We start from the raw sequence: 20,081 nt of genomic DNA on the forward strand, positions 1-20,081 counted from the left end.
TCCGAGCACTGCTTTTACCCAGTCTACCTGCATTTTACCAGACTTTCATGGCCTCTAGGCAGCTGAGTGTTAAGTAGGGAGAATGTGTGTGGGGGGGGGGGGGGTAGAGAAAGGACAAAGGGGTGGTTGGGAGAAAAGGAGTGGAGGTACTCGAGAGGAAAGAGGGGTGGAGGTAGTAGGGGGGGGGGGGGGACGACGGCAAACTCTCTCCCCATCACACACCACCGCCTGCAGTAACCACCACCATTTCACTACACTACACGACCACCACCATTTGCTTGGCATAAGACAATGTGTCGCCAGGCTCTGTGAGAGATAAATAAAATAATAAATAAATATGTTTATTCAGGTAGGGTACATACATACAAGTGATGTTACATTAATGGATTGATATATAGGTAGAGCTAGTACATACAATGCCTAAAGCCACTATTACGCAATGCGTTTCGGGCAAGAAAAACATTAATATCTAGAACTTAATACTTTCACACAGATCTTTCACACAGCTGCCAACGTCATTTTTGTGAACTTAATAAATGACGGCATACTTCTTTTCCTTTCATCAATTGATAGATAAAATATACCACCCACTGACTGGGCTTGATAGCTGCTCGATATATTGATGGCATTCTGTATGAAGGTATCACAACACTCCTGCCCAACGCGCACAGATGCATCATCTCGTGCAAAGATCCTCAAACCGTACGAATATGACGGAATGGTTACTACAAGACATACGTGATGCAACCTGAAATCGATGGCAAGATGATATTCTCGATAATAGGGGGGGGGGAGAGAGGCTCTTAGGTTAGCAAAGTAGGCGATTTGATTAGCTAGAAAATAACCTTAGGAGGTGGTTTGATTTCCAACAAAGTATCTCTGGGATTTGCTTTGATGTGCAACAAAGAATCTCTTTGAGGTGTTGTGATATGTTGCAAAGTATCTCTTGTTTCACGAATGTGTCTGGCGCTTTGTGTCGCCACTCTGCACGCGGGTTTCCTCTGCTTGAGAGCTATTTAAGACTCTCTAAGCCTTCTAGCGGTCTTTGGCAGCATTCTCCGCACCTTGTGTTGTTGATCCACACATTTAAGGGTTAAAATTAACAATATTGTTCGTGGTCACATAGACGCGACAACAGCAAGTTTTAAAAGTTCCCCCTCAAGAGACTGGAGTTTAAATCCCCAAGGGCACGTGGAATTCTGTAGCACCCTGTACAACGCCATCCTCGCCACTCCACATTCTGCAGCACCCTGTACAACGCCATCCTCGCCACTCCACATTCTGCAGCACCCTGTACAACGCCATCCTCGCCACTCCACATTCTGCAGCACCCTGTACAACGCCATCCTCGCCACTCCACATTCTGCAGCACCCTGTACAACGCCATCCTCGCCACTCCACATTCTGCAGCACCCTGTACAACGCCATCCTCGCCACTCCACATTCTGCAGCACCCTGTACAACGCCATCCTCGCCACTCCACATTCTGCAGCACCCTGTACAACGCCATCCTCGCCACTCCACATTCTGCAGCACCCTGTACAACGCCATCCTCGCCACTCCACATTCTGCAGCACCCTGTACAACGCCATCCTCGCCACTCCACATTCTGCAGCACCCTGTACAACGCCATCCTCGCCACTCCACATTCTGCAGCACCCTGTACAACGCCATCCTCGCCACTCCACATTCTGCAGCACCCTGTACAACGCCATCCTCGCCACTCCACATTCTGTAGCACCCTGTACAACGCCATCCTCGCCACTCCACATTCTGTAGCACCCTGTACATCGCTACCCACGCCACTCTACAAAATCTTCACCATTTAACCCCCCCCTCACCCATCACATTACTCTCAAAACAATCCGTCCCAAAGAGTCACTGTTCGAGCTAATCGCCGCCACTGTCTTTCCTTATCACTGCAGTCAACACTTTCCTTCACCGCCGCCGACTGCCTCCACATCATAATTAAGAACAGTACCAGGACACGTCGCGTCCTTCACAACACTGTTCACCAATAGATTTCACCGCCTTAGCAGTCTCCGTGGTGTACTGGTAAGACACTCGCCTGGCGTTCCGCGAGCGCTTTGTCATGGGTTCGTATCCTGGCCGGGGAGGATTTACTGGGCGCAAATCCTTAACTGTAGCCTCTGTTTAACGCAACAGTAAAATGTGTACTTGGTTGTAACAACGATTCTTAGCGGCGGGGATCGTATTCCAGGGACCTGCCCGAAACGCTACGCGTACTAGTGGCTGTACAAGAATGTCACAACTCTTGTATATATATATATATATCTAAGATTGTAAAACCTGCCCAACCTTATCTAACTCATCCCTACCTAAACTAAGCCTAACTGCCTAAACTAGACCATGTGATCATATTCCCTTTTCAAATAATTGATAAATATATAAAATAATTAAACGAACTACTTTACGACTAAGGGAAAAGTTTGGACATTCGTTCGATATCTAGTAAAGAGCGCGATACTCTGTAGTACAGAAAGTAACAGTAAAAACTATCTAACATTCATCTATAAATGGGTAGTTTGTCATTAGATAAAACATTCACCCATACACCATAGGTCTACTCTGTCCTGCGTGACACTGAAGACCAGCATTATCCTCACTTTAATAAGACTTAATCGAAATCCTCAGATTAGGCAAAATTGTAATTAATTTTGTCAATAAAGATGTTAATAATAATAACTCGAATCTGGGAATAATGCCAAATACAGCATCTAAAACTAATAAAAATAATCCTCAACCTTAGATGACCCAATTGTTATATATTTTTGGATGGAAGTGTGAATTTAACCGATACACAACAAAGGAAGTACGCAAAAACATGCACAATTTTAAAGGGAAGGGGCTGGATGGATCGGCTCCGAGAGCACCTGGTGGCCCCGGACCATGAACAATTCTACGCCGACCTGGCAACAGTGATGAATGATAGAAATTCAATAAATAACACAACCACGATTTAGGACTTTGCATCAACGAACGTTCGCATAAATAACTTTACCCTGATTGGCAGGCAAGTATGGCATTAAACCGGTGGCCGACAGAGCCGGGACCGGGAACCCTGGCAACACGGACGCCGCATAAAGACGTCCAACGCACCGTTGTACCTGAGGGCCTGACCTGCCCTGGCAACACGGACGGCGGCCTCTAGCCCGCCCGCGAGGCCTGGCGCCCCCGTCGTCACCACGGCACATCATCATCCACACCACGAAACCACGAAGGGATTCACGTGCAACAATGACTAGGTGTCAACACTGAAGTGGTACAAAGAGACAGGTCTACTTGCAACGTAAGTAGCATCAAGTAACACAAGGCATTCTTGTAAACCCGTAAAGTGAAGATTATCTTATCACACCGGTTAACCCCCTCCCCCCCAAAAAAAAATCTTGCGAGCTTGTAAATGATAAAAAATATGCCTTTTTTCTTCAAAAGCTGCTCAAGGTATTTGGAATGCAAAGCAAAGCCTAACGAGGAGGCCGACGAAAGGTGTGGCGGGGGGGGGATGGTGGGGCATGGGGGGGGAGGGGGCGTGAGGGGAGAGGGGGGACGAGGGGGGGTAAAGGAGGGGCGTGGGGGGTAAAGGAGGAGGGCGTGGGGGAGAAGAGGGGGGAGGGGGATAAAGGAGGGGCGTGGGGGGTTGGGGGGGGAAGGAGGGGCGTGGGGGGTTGGGGGGGAAGGAGGGGCGTGGGGGGAAGGAGGGGCGTGGGGGGGGGGGGAATGGAGGGGCGTGGGGGGGAAGGAGGGGCGTGGGTAAAGAAGGGGCGCGGGGGGGGAAGAAGGAGGGGCGTGGGTAAAGAAGGGGCGTGGGGGGGGGGGAAGAAGGAGGGGCGTGGGGGGGGGGAAGGAGGGGCGTGGGGGGGGAAGAAGGAGGGGCGTGGGGGGGGGGGAAGGAGGAGGGGCGTGGGGGGGGAAGAAGGAGGGGCGTGGGGGGGGGAAGAAGGAGGGGCGTGGGGGGGGGGGGGGGAAGGAGGGGCGCGCCTAGGAGACTGGAGTTAGGAAATGTTCTATAAAGCTGTGTACACAGGAACAAGGTAAGAGAAGACAAGAGGATGGTGCGAGAAGATGGGAGACCTGAGCAGTGAAGGGTGTGAGTGAAGGAAGGGTGTGAGTGAGTGAGTGAGTGAGTGAGTGAGTGAGTGAGTGTGTACTCACCTAGTTGTGTTTGCGGGGGTTGAGCTCTGGCTCTTTGGTCCCGCCTCTCAACCGTCAATCAACAGGTGTACAGATTCCTGAGCCTATCGGGCTCTGTCATATCTACACTTGAAACTGTGTATGGAGTCAGCCTCCACCACATCACCCCCTAATGCATTCCATTTGTCAACCACTCTGACACTAAAAAAGTTCTTTCTAATATCTCTGTGGCTCATTTGGGCACTCAGTTTCCACCTGTGTCCCCTTGTGCGTGTTCCCCTTGTGTTAAATAGACTGTCTTTATCTACCCTATCAATCCCCTTCAGAATCTTGAATGTGGTGATCATGTCCCCCCTAACTCTTCTGTCTTCCAGCGAAGTGAGGTTTAATTCCCGTAGTCTCTCCTCGTAGCTCATACCTCTCAGCTCGGGTACTAGTCTGGTGGCAAACCTTTGAACCTTTTCCAGTTTAGTCTTATCCTTGACTAGATATGGACTCCATGCTGGGGCTGCATACTCCAGGATTGGCCTGACATATGTGGTATACAAAGTTCTGAATGATTCTTTACACAAGTTTCTGAATGCCGTTCGTATGTTGGCCAGCCTGGCATATGCCGCTGATGTTATCCGCTTGATATGTGCTGCAGGAGACAGGTCTGGCGTGATATCAACCCCCAAGTCTTTTTCCTTCTCTGACTCCTGAAGAATTTCCTCTCCCAGATGATACCTTGTATCTGGCCTCCTGCTCCCTACACCTATCTTCATTACATTACATTTGGTTGGGTTAAACTCTAACAACCATTTGTTCGACCATTCCTTCAGCTTGTCTAGGTCTTCTTGAAGCCTCAAACAGTCCTCTTCTGTTTTAATCCTTCTCATAATTTTAGCATCGTCCGCAAACATTGAGAGAAATGAATCGATACCCTCCGGGAGATCATTTACATATATCAGAAACAAGATAGGACCGAGTACAGAGCCCTGTGGGACTCCACTGGTGACTTCACGCCAATCGGAGGTCTCACCCCTCACCGTAACTCTCTGCTTCCTATTGCTTAGATACTCCCTTATCCACTGGAGCACCTTACCAGCTACACCTGCCTGTCTCTCCAGCTTATGTACCAGCCTCTTATGCGGTACTGTGTCAAAGGCTTTCCGACAATCCAAGAAAATGCAGTCCGCCCAGCCCTCTCTTTCTTGCTTAATCTGTGTCACCTGATCGTAGAATTCTATCAAGCCTGTAAGGCAAGATTTACCCTCCCTGAATCCATGTTGGCGATTTGTCACGAAGTCCCTTCTCTCCAGATGTGTTACCAGGTTTTTTCTCACGATCTTCTCCATCACCTTGCATGGTATACAAGTCAAGGACACTGGCCTGTAGTTCAGTGCCTCTTGTCTGTCGCCCTTTTTGTATATTGGGACCACATTCGCCGTCTTCCATATTTCTGGTAGGTCTCCCGTCTCTAGTGATTTACTATACACTATGGAGAGTGGCAAGCAAAGTGCCTCTGCACACTCTTTCAGTACCCATGGTGAGATCCCATCTGGACCAACCGCCTTTCTAACATCCAGATCCAGCAGGTGTCTCTTGACCTCCTCTCTCGTAATTTCGAACTCCTCCAAGGCCGCCTGGTTTACCTCCCTTTCTCCTAGCACAGTGACCTCACCCTGTTCTATTGTGAAGACCTCCTGGAACCTCTTGTTGAGTTCCTCACACACCTCTCTGTCATTCTCTGTATACCTGTCCTCGCCTGTTCTAAGTTTCAATACCTGTTCTTTCACTGTTGTTTTCCTTCTGATGTGACTGTGGAGTAGCTTTGGTTCGGTCTTGGCTTTGTTTGCTATATCATTATCAAAAATTTTCTCTGCTTCTCTTCTCACCCTGACGTACTCATTCCTGGTTCTCTGGTATCTCTCCCTGCTTTCTGGTGTTCTGGTGTTCTGTTATTCCGGAAGTTCCTCCACGCCTTCTTGTTCAGTTTCTTCGCTTCCATACATGCCCTATTATACCATGGATTCTTTTGTTGCTTCTCGGATTTTTCCCTTTGGGCCGGGATGAACCTGTTTACTGCCTCCTGACACTTTTGGGTAACATAGTCCATCATACCCTGTACAGACTTGTCTCTGAGGTCTGTGTCCCAACACACAGACCTCACACACACACAGACCTCACACACACACACACAGTGTGTGTGTGTGTGTGTGTGTGTGTGTGTGTGTGTGTGTGTGTGTGTGTGTGTGTGTGTGTGTGTGTGTGTGTGTGTGTGTACTCGCCTAGTTCTGCTTGCGGGGGTTGAGCTCTGGCTCCTTGGTCCCGTCAATCAACTAATGTACAGGATCCCGAGCCTATTGGGCTCTATCATATCTACACTTGAAGCTGTGTATGGAGTCAGCCTCCACCACATCAATTCCTAATGCATTCCATTTGTCAACTACTCTGACATTGGAAAAATTGTTTCTAACGTCTCTGTGGCTCATTTGGGCCCTCAATTTTAACCTGTGTTCACTAGTGCATGTGCCCCTTGTGTTAAATCGTCTGTTTTATCTACCCTATCAATTCCTCTGAGAATCTTGTATGTGGTGATCATGTCCCCTCTAGCTTTTCTGTCTCCCAGTGATGCGAGATTAAATTCCCGTAGTCTCTCTTCGTAGCTCATACACTTCAGTTCGGGTACTAGTCTGGTGGCAAACCTTCGAACCTTTTCCAGTTTGTGAGAGTGAGAGAGTGAGAGAGTGTGAGTGTGAGTGTGAGTGTGAGTGTGAGTGTGTGTGTGTGTGTGTGTGTGTGTGTGTGTGTGTGTGTGTGTGGGGGGGGGGGCAGGAGGCTGCTGGCCAGCATCAGGGAGGTGCGGGAGAGGACGCAGATCAGTGATGCTCTAGCCAGGCGAGTCACCCCCCCAGGAATCAATAACACTCACAGCTATACACTCTCCCCCCCCCTCTCCTCCATCGTCTCCTCTCCATATATTCACAGATACATACACTCCTCCATACATTCATAGGTGTATGGAGGCGTGTCTGGAGGTGTGGTGTGTGTATATTATCCCTCTCATCCATCCATAGCCGCCTCTTCATACACACCACGTTCCCTCTCACTTCATTCAGTTACACTCCACCTTCTTCTAAACATATGTATAACCCCCCCCCCCCCCCCCTCAACATACAGCTATACAAAGTCATTCCTCCTCTACCTCCCCTCCATTCACCTCCACACTGCCTGTCCTCCACACCGCCTCTCCTACATGGCTACCCACTCAAACACTCCCCCCATCTATACCTCCCCCCCCATATACACTCGGGCTTATCGACTCCCGCTCTCCTTCATATCCCTCCATAAACTTGCATCTTATTCCTCCACTGTCTTCGCTTCGGCACCTTTCTGCCATCCTATCTTCATTTGTTTTCTTCTGGCGATTCCCCCATTCTACCAAATCAATCTAACAGACACTCCTTCCTGACAGCTATAACGCACCCGTCACATCAATTCTCCCCGAATACCATACCTTAGTTTACCAACCACACCACCATACAAATTATTAACTGCAGCAGCCAAAACAAATATGCATGCACATTAAATGGTGAAATTATCGAAAGGGTTGACCACTATCGATGCCTTGGGGTTTCTGTCCGTTCTAGCAAGGGAAAGAAGAACGAGAATACACTATATCAGTCTTATACATATACAGTACTCTGAATCTTGGACAAGAGCAAAGTCATCCCAGTTAGAAACAGAAATAAGAAACTGGATCTCAGACTTGCTACTAACATGGCCAGAGATCCTCACTCCAATGATATCGCCAAGGAAAAAACAAGACTTCTGTATTAACTTTTAGAAGGAAGTTAAGCGAGTATCAAAAGAAGGCGCCAAAGCCGGGAAGACTATGTAGCATCGATTATACATTGAAATAGAAACTAAACAAGTGGAAACACCGATCGGTTTACCATCTCAAGAACTTCACCTGCTTGACCAAGTCCCCGAGCTCATCCCTGTACAAAAACAGTCACACGCAAGAATCTATTCTTAAAGGATCCATCTACTTCGCACACGCATGATGACGTAACTTGAGCCGGTAAATCTTGACCTCTTTCTTTGAGGATTCGTTCGCATTTAGCTATGGCGGTATGTCCACTCACACCATGAGTGGCGGTGTCTAATAAATTACCGCAAAGATGTAAAATGATCATAATTTAATACCATACAGCACTGTAATTGGAAGTAGATCTGCGATATCACGGAATGGAAATGTAAACAAAGAGTTTGTTAGACCAAGGCGAGTATCCTTTACGTCCATTGTTGTTATTATAGGGCATAATAATGTTTACACGTACATATTAAGTACACATACTAACGCTTTCCTCTATCGTTGTAACGTTACCAATAACCTCGTTACAGTGCCAGGTATAAAATCCTTTAATTACATCATTAAACTCTACACCTTCCCATACTATCTACAGCCGGGCATTTGTACATACATCCTCTTAAATTATACAATGTAACACAATTGTAACACATTTATGTAACTGTGTTACATTGTAATTACACAATGTAACAGTTTTTTCACACAAGCATTCAACACCGAATGCTTGTGTTATGTGTTACATTGTAATTATACAATGTAACACAGTTTTTGTTCTCGATATTACTAAGTTACTTTCTGATTGCTTAGGCCACCAATGTACAGAATATGGATATAAATCCCCCAAACTTTGCTTCGACTTGCCTCGGGGGAAGACGTCTTGAAGCTGGCGACTCCTTAGCTGTGACAATGTTTCACAAGTCGCCACCCTTCAGGTACATTCAAGATGTCTTCTAAGCTGTCTATGTTGAATATCAAGGCAAGGTTTGAGGGGAATAATAACTACTTTCTATACTTTAGAGCCATAAGCAATCAGACAACAACGCTACCGAGAATAAAAACAGTCAAATTGATAAGTTAATTACTGAGCACCCTATACAAAATGATAATTTTTAATCACGGTGGCTAATCATTTGCAGTGGCATCGGCAACATTACCCCATCATGAATGAAAGCAAACCCTGAAAATTATAAATTAGATCTTACACGGAAGACTGACCCTTCACCCAACATGCCGTAGACAACGTTCACTGCAAGAAATGATTGATGGTCGAGGTTGGGAGTCATTTACTCTCTTGTACTGACAGACGCACCAGCGTTGCTACTATTATATTTTCCTTTCTAATCACCATTACCCTCCTGGCTATTGCAACTTATTGCCTCGTGACCATTGGCGGCTCTAAAGGAAACGGTTCGGGGTTGTTGGTTGGTGTCAGCACACCTCTCCATCCCCCCTACGGAAGCCCCTACATACGACTAGCATCTCTATTTATCACCCCCTTCCCCCAGGATTATATATTTATGCACCCAAGCAATTTTCTTTTCGGTCTAATTTAACCGCCTAAAATTTACGGGTAAGGCCGCCCCGCTGTTTTCCCCACTTACAGCCTGCAGTGACCATCATAGGGCACCCATCTCGCGCCCAAGTACCGCGTCTTGTCATAACGTCACGGGCGTCCCTCTCCTTAATCCAGCCTCCCTCCTGATCCCGGGACCCATAAACCACGACACTCCTTTTGCCCATCTCGCTTTCCGCGCAAATTCAACCCAGTAGCAACAGCAAAACCCTCCACGTCCTGAACTCTTAAGACCGCTTTCTAGTCAATCTTTCGCCATCTAGCTTCTTTCAGTTCATCATTCTCTACCACTAACAGCCCCCCGTTGCCCCACAGACCCGGCCCTCCTGCTTCCTCCGACAGCTCTTGGTGCTATACCTACCACGCCACTTTAAAGGCTTCCAAGGCACCAGCTTAGATCTTACCTAAAGGCGTCTGTCGTCACGCATCGCCTCAGCCCCTCCTGAAAGTGTCAACTCTCACACACACTAAATTAAAAGAAACCTGAAAGAAAACCGTATCCCATCTCAAGCAACAGCAGAAAATAAAAAAAAAGTAAAAAAGGCCGTATTAAATGTCAACATATAAAAGTTGTACAGAAGCATAGTATAGCTAAGATCCTGTGGGAAAAGTGAAAAAAGACAAACCATCTCCCAGAAGACGTTGAGAAGCTCCTGTCAAATAGGTAATCAGATTAACAAGCATTTGGAGGAGTTCAACAGCAAGCTTGCAAACTCGTGCACAGGTCAGCAGGAGGGAGGGAAGGCGGAAGGGAGAGGAAACCCCCCAGCAGAGAGAGCGAGAGCAACACAAGGTTGGAGGGACAGAGTGGTCAAGGGAGGGACAAGGAGGGCGTCAACTCTTATAGCAAATATAACACACAAAGGGTTTTAAACACTACAGAGCAACAGTTGACATGCATGACCGCCGTTATCAACACTAAAACAATAAGGAGTTAACTAATGGTCTTATGAAAAGGTAATTGACAAATACTGTGATGAATTGACCTATGTTGAGATAATCATCCCGCCTGTGGTGTGTGTGCCATGCGTTACTTTAATCACGTGTCACAAAAGTAATTATTCGTCTGTAACAATGACTCTACGACGATAAATAAAAACCGAATGCTTATGTTATGTTGGGATTTAGGCCTGATGCCGGGTAATGGGAACTATTAGGTCAGTCAGCGCCAGGTGTACGTGCATTATTTGCGTCAATGTGTGTGTGTTGGTGTTGCATCAGACAAGCGTGCATCGCTGTTCTGTTACCTGCTAGCGAGTGGATCTGCGCCGGCAGAGAGCTGTCTAACAGTGTTGCCAGAAAAGTTGTGTTGTGACAAGTTAGCATAGTGATGGCGACAGCCTAGTACTATGTCGGATTAGGCCCGGCATGACAGCATACGTGGCACTGTGTAGGCCAGTATGGTGACAGCATGAGAGGTTGTGTCATGGCACCGTGTCAGGTCAGAGTAGTGACATCCATCATGACAGTGTGAGGACCTGCAGTAACACACGACTACTGGAATATTTGAAAGCGTGGCGGCCTCTACAGTGAAACTATTATGCACGTTGTGAAGAGATTGCTTGTAAAACTATATGTCGAATCATAGTGTTGGTATTGTGTTTATGCACATATTTATCAGTATGCAGTTCTCACAACAGAACATGGAGTAGATTAGATATATTTACCATTTATCAACGTGTACCTTTAAAGGCGCGTAAAAAACTAACCTAACACCTAACAAACAGCATCCCCCTCTCCCCTGCATTGGGAACACACACACACCTATTGTATATAACGCAGGAAAATAAATAAATTATATATAACTAGATAGTGTTTGGAGAGAATACAATACATACAAATAAGGCAGGCACACACATGGTAAGTAAGATAGCATTCAGGGTACTTCTAAACAAATGGGTGACCTTTTAAGTGAAAGCAAAGCATAGTATGTAAGTACGCCAAAATGGTGTCTGACTGCACGTGTGTGCGCCGTTCATGTCCCAGGTGGCTTGAGTTATGGGTGCCTGAGGATATGCGTGCGTGCGTGCGTGTGCTGTATTTGAGCCAAGTAGGTTATTCTAACACTGTGGTGTTACATGGCGACCCTAGCCTCTGTGTCCAAGACTTTTGATAGGGTCCCTCACACACCATAATCTCTATCAAGGACCTGTGTACCTAAACACACAATGAATACACCAGGTGACTTTATGTCAAGTATTTGAAAAGTGTGAACCCTCCCCACCCCTACCCCCCTTCTCCCCTCAGTGTCGGTGACAGCGGCTGGATGGCCCAGAACGGCACTAAGGGAGAGAGAGAGTGACAGGGGGGGAGAGAAAGAGGAAAACCTACCTTCCCCTGCATCAATAGCCGCATAGAAAGGGAGGCGGAAGGTCCTTCATTGGTGGTGGAGAGGGGCTTGGCCTCAATGGGCGTAGTAGCCATGTCGATATCTGGGAGGGCGGGAGCCGGGCTATGATGGAGGGTGTCCAGTGTTGACACTATTGGGCACACCAGGGACTGACTGTCTCCGGGCGGGACTCAGAGTGTGGTTGGTGTAGGCGCGGGCTGGGCTGGGCTGGGCTGGGCTGGGCTTGGGCAGGCGGGCTGGGCTGGGCTGGGCTGGGCTGGGTCACGGGCGGGCGGGGCGGGCACGGGCGGGGCAGCGGGGCACAGTGGGGGCACCACGGTCTGTGGGAGGAGACACACGTCAGTCACCACCACCGACACTCACAGGGTCATGTACACCAGAGGGTCACACTCACAGGGTCATGTACACCAGAGAGGGTCACACTCACAGGGTCATGTACACCAGAGAGGGTCACACTCACAGGGTCATGTACACCAGAGAGGGTCACACTCACAGGGTCATGTACACCAGAGAGGGTCACACTCACAGGGTCATGTACACCAGAGGGTCACACTCACAGGGTCATGTACACCAGAGGGTCACACTCACGGGGTCATGTACACCAGAGGGTCACACTCACGGGGTCATGTACACCAGAGGGTCACACTCACGGGGTCATGTACACCAGAGGGTCACACTCACGGGGTCATGTACACCAGAGGGTCACACTCACGGGGTCATGTACACCAGAGGGTCACACTCACGGGGTCATGTACACCAGAGGGTCACACTCACGGGGTCATGTACACCAGAGAGGGTCTCACAAAATCATATACACAGGAGGGCGGCATACAATCATATACACAGGAGGGCGGCATACAATCATACACACAGGGGGCGGCATACAATCATACACACAGGGGGCGGCATACAATCATACACACAGGGGGCGGCATACAATCACACACATAGGGGGCGGCATACAATCATACACACGGGGGCGGCATACAATCATACACACACAGGGGGGGCGGCATACAATCATACACACACAGGGGGGGCGGCATACAATCATACACACACAGGGGGGGCGGCATACAATCATACACACACAGGGGGGCGGCATATAAATCATACAAGAGGGGCGGCATATACAGAATCACACACACTGGGTGGGAAGGGGAGGGGGGTCACATGTATGGGGTTTAAGCAAGCTGGGATCATACTGCGGGCGTTGCATACGTACAGTAACACACCGAGAGGTCTGCGTCCTGGGGGAAAGGGGTCTGCGTCCGCCGGGGAACGCGTTTCAGGGGTCTGCGTCCGCCGGGGAACGTGTTCCAGGGGGTCTGCGTCCGCCCGGGAACGCGTCTGCCGGGGTCTGCGTCCGCCGAGGAACGCGTCCCTGAGGTCTGCGTCCGCCCGGGAACGCGTTCGCCGGGGAACGCATTCCAGGGGGTCTGCGTCCGCCGGGGAACGCGTCCCTGGGGGTCTGCGTCCGCCGGGGAACGCGTCCCCTGGGGGTCTGCGTCCGCCGGGGAACGCGTCCGCCGGGGAACGCGTCCGCCGGGGAACGCGTCCCCTGGGGGTCTGCGTCCGCCGGGGAACGCGTCCCCTGGGGGTCTGCGTCCGCCGGGGAACGCGTCCCCTGGGGGTCTGCGTCCGCCGGGGAACGCGTCCCCTGGGGGTCTGCGTCCGCCGGGGAACGCGTCCCCTGGGGGTCTGCGTCCGCCGGGGAACGCGTCCCCTGGGGGTCTGCGTCCGCCGGGGAACGCGTCCCCTGGGGGTCTGCGTCCGCCGGGGAACGCGTCCCCTGGGGGTCTGCGTCCGCCGGGGAACGCGTCCCCTGGGGGTCTGCGTCCGCCGGGGAACGCGTCCCCTGGGGGTCTGCGTCCGCCGGGGAACGCGTCCCCTGGGGGTCTGCGTCCGCCGGGGAACGCGTCCCCTGGGGGTCTGCGTCCGCCGGGGAACGCGTCCGCCGGGGAACGCGTCCGCCGGGGAACGCGTCCGCCGGGGAACGCGTCCGCCGGGGAACGCGTCCCCTGGGGGTCTGCGTCCGCCGGGGAACGCGTCCCCTGGGGGTCTGCGTCCGCCGGGGAACGCGTCCCCTGGGGGTCTGCGTCCGCCGGGGAACGCGTCCCCTGGGGGTCTGCGTCCGCCGGGGAACGCGTCCCCTGGGGGTCTGCGTCCGCCGGGGAACGCGTCCCCTGGGGGTCTGCGTCCGCCGGGGAACGCGTCCCCTGGGGGTCTGCGTCCGCCGGGGAACGCGTCCCCTGGGGGTCTGCGTCCGCCGGGGAACGCGTCCCCTGGGGGTCTGCGTCCGCCGGGGAACGCGTCCCCTGGGGGTCTGCGTCCGCCGGGGAACGCGTCCCCTGGGGGTCTGCGTCCGCCGGGGAACGCGTCCCCTGGGGGTCTGCGTCCGCCGGGGAACGCGTCCCCTGGGGGTCTGCGTCCGCCGGGGAACGCGTCCCCTGGGGGGTCTGCGTCCGCCGGGGAACGCGTCCCCTGGGGGGTCTGCGTCCGCCGGGGAACGCGTCCCCTGGGGGGTCTGCGTCCGCCGGGGAACGCGTCCCCTGGGGGGTCTGCGTCCGCCGGGGAACGCGTCCCCTGGGGGTCTGCGTCCGCCGAGGAACGCGTCCCCTGGGGGTCTGCGTCCGCCGAGGAACGCGTCCCCTGGGGGTCTGCGTCCGCCGAGGAACGCGTCCCCTGGGGGTCTGCGTCCGCCGAGGAACGCGTCCCCTGGGGGTCTGCGTCCGCCGAGGAACGCGTCCCCTGGGGGTCTGCGTCCGCCGAGGAACGCGTCCCCTGGGGGTCTGCGTCCGCCGAGGAACGCGTCCCCTGGGGGTCTGCGTCCGCCGAGGAACGCGTCCCCTGGGGGTCTGCGTCCGCCGAGGAACGCGTCCCCTGGGGGTCTGCGTCCGCCGAGGAACGCGTCCCTGAGGTCTGCGTCCGCCGAGGAACGCGTCCCTGAGGTCTGCGTCCGCCCGAGAACGCGTCCGCCGGGGTCTGCGTCCGCCGGGGTCTCCGTCCGCTCGGGAACGCGTCCCGGGGGCCTGTGCCCAGCCGGGGAAGTAATACATGCACCAGGTACAATAAGGGTATGTATGGGGTTGGGCTCAAGAGCTATATCTCGCTCCTCGTAAATACCCACGAAATCTTTCACACCAGAATCGACACTTAGGAAATCATGTACACAATAACACATTTGGGGGGTCACAGGATCAATATAGTACACCACACAATGCACACCTAATGTCACACTCACAGGGTCAAGTACACTAGGGGGGGGGGTCACTCACGGTGTGACCAATATACACTAAGAGTCACACTTGATGTGCTAATTTGAGATTGCGAGTCGGTCGGTCTCAAACACACATTTCACACAGGCTTCTATATACCAGGACCACATATGTGGTCATTCGTGCCACTCGCACACACTGCCCTGAGTTCCGGCTTATCTCCCAACACTGGAAATTAGGTTCTAAAATCTAACTTTGTTATTTACATAAGATTAATTACATCCCAGGTCACAATATGCAGGTTCAAGGTCATGAGTTATCAGGTTATTTACAGGATTGTAAATGCTATTCTTAAGTTTTAATCCCGGCGACATAATCCGAACCGCACAATAGGCCCTATATTTTAGATCTTAAATGACTAATCAAATAATTAACCAAGGCTCTTTATTTTTATAAATAAATACTCTTCACAAAACCATATTTGAATACGAGAAATATTCGAGCCAACATATCGGGTTAAATTTTTAAATGAAGCCATCATAATATTAACCGGGACATTATACCCCAACTCGATTGTCAACAGATCAACTTTGTAAAACAAGACGTGAATAAACTCTTCACCCCAGACAATGGAGGCAATGTTCACTTTATGGCAGTCAAGGGGGTCATGCTTCACTGCAAATAATAGTCGCAATTGACACATTATCTTGCGAAGACATTCTGCACGACACACGCAGGCTATAGCAATTTTTTTTTTACCTTCAACCCTCCCCCTGGATGACAAACACGCCTGTATTGATATTCCCATCTCTCACAGCAGCAGCCCGGGCCGACGGTGGACTCTTATATCACAAGTCATTCATGGTATCAACATTTTACAAAGATCTTTACTGCACACTTGTTCGCTAACATGGTAGATACACGCACATAGCATCTCGCACGACTCTCTGCGGATATTCACCACTTTACCCACAATCATGGCAGGAAACTGCAAATTTACAGAGCACCGCTTCCAAGACACTTGCACGTACTCGCCGCACCTTGCAAGGTGGACCTCATTTGCATTCTACAACACCTCGTCAGTCGGGAATAACACGCGCTGCATTTATATTACAAAAATACAAACTAACCAAACTCTCGAAAACTGTTACAGATCATCGCAGCATCTCTCACATCCATATATCAGAGGAGTAGCGGAACACTATAGGGAAGAGGTCCTTTACCTTACAACAGGGTGATAAAACACTCGGGTACTCTCACCATCCTTGGGACTACGGGAAATCTGCACGTGGCGGCAGGGACATGCTCACATAAGCCAAGGCTCGCTATCGCTAGGAAGGACCTGCACACTAGAAGGACATGTACACCAAGCGCCCGTATCATGCATCCAACAAAATTACTGGTTAATTATAAAATTTACTATAAGAAATTATAAAGAAAAATGCCTGCCAAAACCCCAACTGACCAAACATCATGCGGATAAATGACCAGAATGCGCAGGCTTCGAGGAGGGTAAGCCGCCCCTCTGGAAAGTAGTGCCAAGTGGTCCATTATCCCAGGTGGAAAGCCAGGATTTAGAGAGGGAAGACACTAAGGCTAGAAGACCGTTACACTTGGTTGGCGGCCTCTACGCTAGGCCTACTAAACCTGCAGAGAAAGCGTGGTGAGCAGCGGCTACACTGTGCTGGGTAACTAAGAAGCGGGAGCGGCGGCACTGATACTCACCTGCGTCGCTCCACTCCTCTCATTGGTCAGAAACGTAATCCAATGGTCTTCTGTGCACAAGGTGACATTCCAATTGTCTTAATGCAGAGATGTCAAGCTTGGCTGTAGCTTAGCGTACTACTATAACTTACTGCTATAACTAATCTAAAAGGGAAAATTTCAGATACATAAAATATTTACATAGGAAGCCACGCAATTTCAGACTAAAATCCTTAGGCTACCGATACGAGCGTAAAGATAGGCAACAACAACAAAAGAGCTACGTGCTTATTTAGTACACACTCCGGCTTTATGCGCTTGAAGCCTGCCTACAACTGCAGCTATTTAGACAAAAAAACAATAAGTTGGTAATACAGTACAAGGTTGTTGGCGGAGGTGCCGGCAGACGAGGATGCTGCGGGGGGGGGGGGGGATGGGGAGGAAGGAGGGGATGAGGGAGGTGGAGGGGGATGGATGGGGGGGGCGCTACCTGACCCTCGACGCCTCCACTCCACGTGCGCGCGCCTCTCAATGAATTATTATATACGCTTCAATACTGGGGAACACGTCGATACCAGCATCATACTGGCTTCCTTCGCTTCTCTACTCTAACAGAATAATCTCTGCCAAATCAACCGCACACACATGCATACGTAATATCAAATAAAAAGTTTTAATTTATGCAAGCAGTAGTTTGTATACAGAAGACGCAGAGACCTGGCAATGTTCCAAATTTGTCAGAATAATAATATGATGCTTGAAATATCACGGGAGACAGCGTTAAGAGTCAAGACCGCTGATAGATATTACTGTGAGAGTTTAGCAAGGAACAAGCAGCCCATGACACTGGCTCCCAAGGCACCCACTCGCCATGCACCATCCATTATGGTGGACCGGCGTCCCCCACCAAAAACTATGCTTCACCTACTGTACACTTGCTACAAACAACAAAATCGCAGTAAACAAATATAAACCCTCCTCCCCAGCAATTGCATCCACGATTATCCATTTTTGTCAGAAGATGCGAGGCTGTGTGCGAGATGAGGATGCTGGCGAGAGGAGCGGGGGGCCCCGGACGAGGGGGCCCTGGCGGAGGAGACGCTAGCATGGCGTCACCCGCACCCTCTGTTGGGAACACCCACAAATGTCCCCACCCAGCACCCACATGGCCGCCTCCAGCCCCCCCACATGGCTGGCCTCCGTCCCACACGCACCCTATACCTTATGAATACTATTATTTCACGGCCAAGAACATGTTTATCCTCCCCGTCAATAAACTGCCTTGGGTCACCAGCGGCCCCACACTGCCGCCATCACCACTCGCAACACCCGCCGCACCACACCATGTCCACGAAGCTTCAAGCGGCAGGAGAGGGGGAGGTAGAGCGGTCGTGGAGCGGTGGTAGAGCAGCGTGGAGCTGCCTGGTGGTGGTGGTAGACTGGTCCCTGGGGAGCCACGGGTACAGCGGCAACTGTGGCCAGACAAGCTCGCACACACTCATTGCTACTCGTCACTGTACAAGGCCACAGGAGGGGGGGAGCGTGGAGCTGCAAGCGTCATCCCAGCACTGACGCCACGGCGGCTTCTACGCCGGCCGCGGTCTTCACCCCACCATCACCCCCAACCTTATCTAACACTTCACATCTATATTTACATTTCATCTAAATCTACATTTAGTTCGCGAGGTATATTAATACACTGGCACTACCACAAAGAGAACCAACAACAAAATACGTTTTCTCGTGATAATTTCACTTCTTGAAGTATTCCCCCAAGTCACCGAGCAGAATACCCAGTTAACTCGGTCGGAGGGCTTCCACGAGGTACATAGTTCAGTTATTAGTCACACAGTTCCTTCACTCGCGTCAGCGTCCCTCTGGGTTTTTTTTTTTTTTTTACATCAAACACAAGCGAACGGCTGAGGTATCCCAGAGCAGCAGAGGTGTGAGACGACAGCCGAGGACGATGCTACCAGCTTGAGAAGGTACTAACCGTAGCGTGCGTGGTGTGGCAGTGTGTAGAGCGGACGAGCGATGGGACACACACCACGACGGTTCAGGTGAGACTGCCGCCCGGCTCGCCTGGTGCGCGCGGCCAGGGGGTGCTGCTGGCGGCCTGCACACTGTTGCCAGATTGGAGTATAAATCACACATTGTGGAGTAGGGAGGGGGGGGAGGGGAGGTATAGAGGAGGTGGGGGGCCCACCCTACTCTTACTTTTTTTCCCCCTGGCTTGCCTGAAATTTTATCCCGTCCGATCTGCGGCATTTCGGTAACTATTTATGCTTATTTACCGAGAGTTCTCATAACTGGATACATTACGAAGGCAAAGCGGGGATTTGTGTTGCTGAGTTGCCAATTTCAGAGGTAGGCAACACCATCGCAATTCTCTAAAATACGAATATGTACATTTATGCGTGTTCTTACCTACCAAAAGAGCACGCATGTTGTTATCATTTTTATGATATATATATATTTTTATTACAAATTTAAAATATTAAGATATAAAGTTCACGAAGAACTAGTGCGTGCTTAGTTCATTTGATATGTAATATCATATTTTCCATTATTTTGTATTGATTGTATCAGTTTCGAAAGCAGAAAAATAATGATTTGGCACAAACAACTACGTTTAATTAACTAAGTTTTAAATATTTACTTAATAACTATAAAACATTGATTGGGCACTTTTTTTTAATGGAAACCTTTGCAGGAATGGAATGGAGAGGCGGTGAAGGGTTAAGGTAGGCAGTACCGTGACGTGAAGCTGATTTGATTCATCCATATACCAAGCACTGTGAAGGCGATGTACAGAGCACAGTTACAGCAGGATTGCCAGCTTGGGCTACAAGTAGCGAATTGGGCTACTTTTGAGAGCTCCCGCGCTCCCAAATTTTTAATTTCGCTACTTGCTACTTTTTTGGGCTACTTTAAAAGCAAGTTGGGCTTAATGTTAAGAAACTCAATGATGATTATTCACGCTTTTATAATATAATCTGTACAAATCACAGTCGCGTCCAACAAGCTGACTGACTAGACCACTTACCGCAGGAGGCTTGGTCAGAGACTGGCCCCTTGGGGACATTGATTCTAGGAACCTTCGAAAGAAAAAGTAACCGCAAGGCAAGGTAATCCTCCCCAGGGGCCATAGATTTCCCAAACTTAATTGTCATTAATACTTCATCCCAAAAGCTGCAGCTGGTTCCACAGATCTTCATTAAGGAGGGA

General features: G+C 50.4%; 2 protein-coding genes across 9 annotated transcripts in view; both read right to left on the reverse strand.

Moving 5' to 3' along the window:
* mub (poly(rC)-binding protein mub) overlaps nt 1-20,081 on the reverse strand; it is a 198,786-nt gene that overhangs the window by 51,626 nt on the left and 127,079 nt on the right. For 5 of the 8 annotated variants that reach the window (XM_069330674.1, XM_069330671.1, XM_069330675.1 and 2 more), the window contains exon 3: nt 11,913-12,251. In XM_069330674.1, coding sequence (XP_069186775.1) covers nt 11,913-12,005 — 93 coding nt within the window. In that variant the 5' untranslated portion in view covers nt 12,006-12,251. Of the gene's footprint in view, nt 1-11,912; nt 12,252-16,874; nt 17,019-18,074; nt 18,315-18,846; nt 18,986-20,081 lie in introns of those variants that run through there. The other 3 variants (XM_069330672.1, XM_045747776.2, XM_045747777.2) reach the window with 3 other exon arrangements.
* LOC123761806 (basic proline-rich protein-like) lies at nt 13,220-15,115 on the reverse strand. Its single transcript, XM_045748026.2, has one exon. The coding sequence runs from the start codon at nt 15,113-15,115 to the stop codon at nt 13,220-13,222; it is 1,896 nt and encodes a 631-aa protein (XP_045603982.2).

Source organism: Procambarus clarkii, chromosome 24 (genome assembly GCF_040958095.1).
Source record: "Procambarus clarkii isolate CNS0578487 chromosome 24, FALCON_Pclarkii_2.0, whole genome shotgun sequence".
NCBI classification, from domain to species: domain Eukaryota; kingdom Metazoa; phylum Arthropoda; class Malacostraca; order Decapoda; family Cambaridae; genus Procambarus; species Procambarus clarkii.

Coding starts and splice junctions, on each gene's coding strand:
- LOC123761806 (XM_045748026.2), bottom strand. CDS start 15,115: ATGTGTTATTGTGTACATGATTTCCTAAGTGTCGATTCTGGTGTGAAA.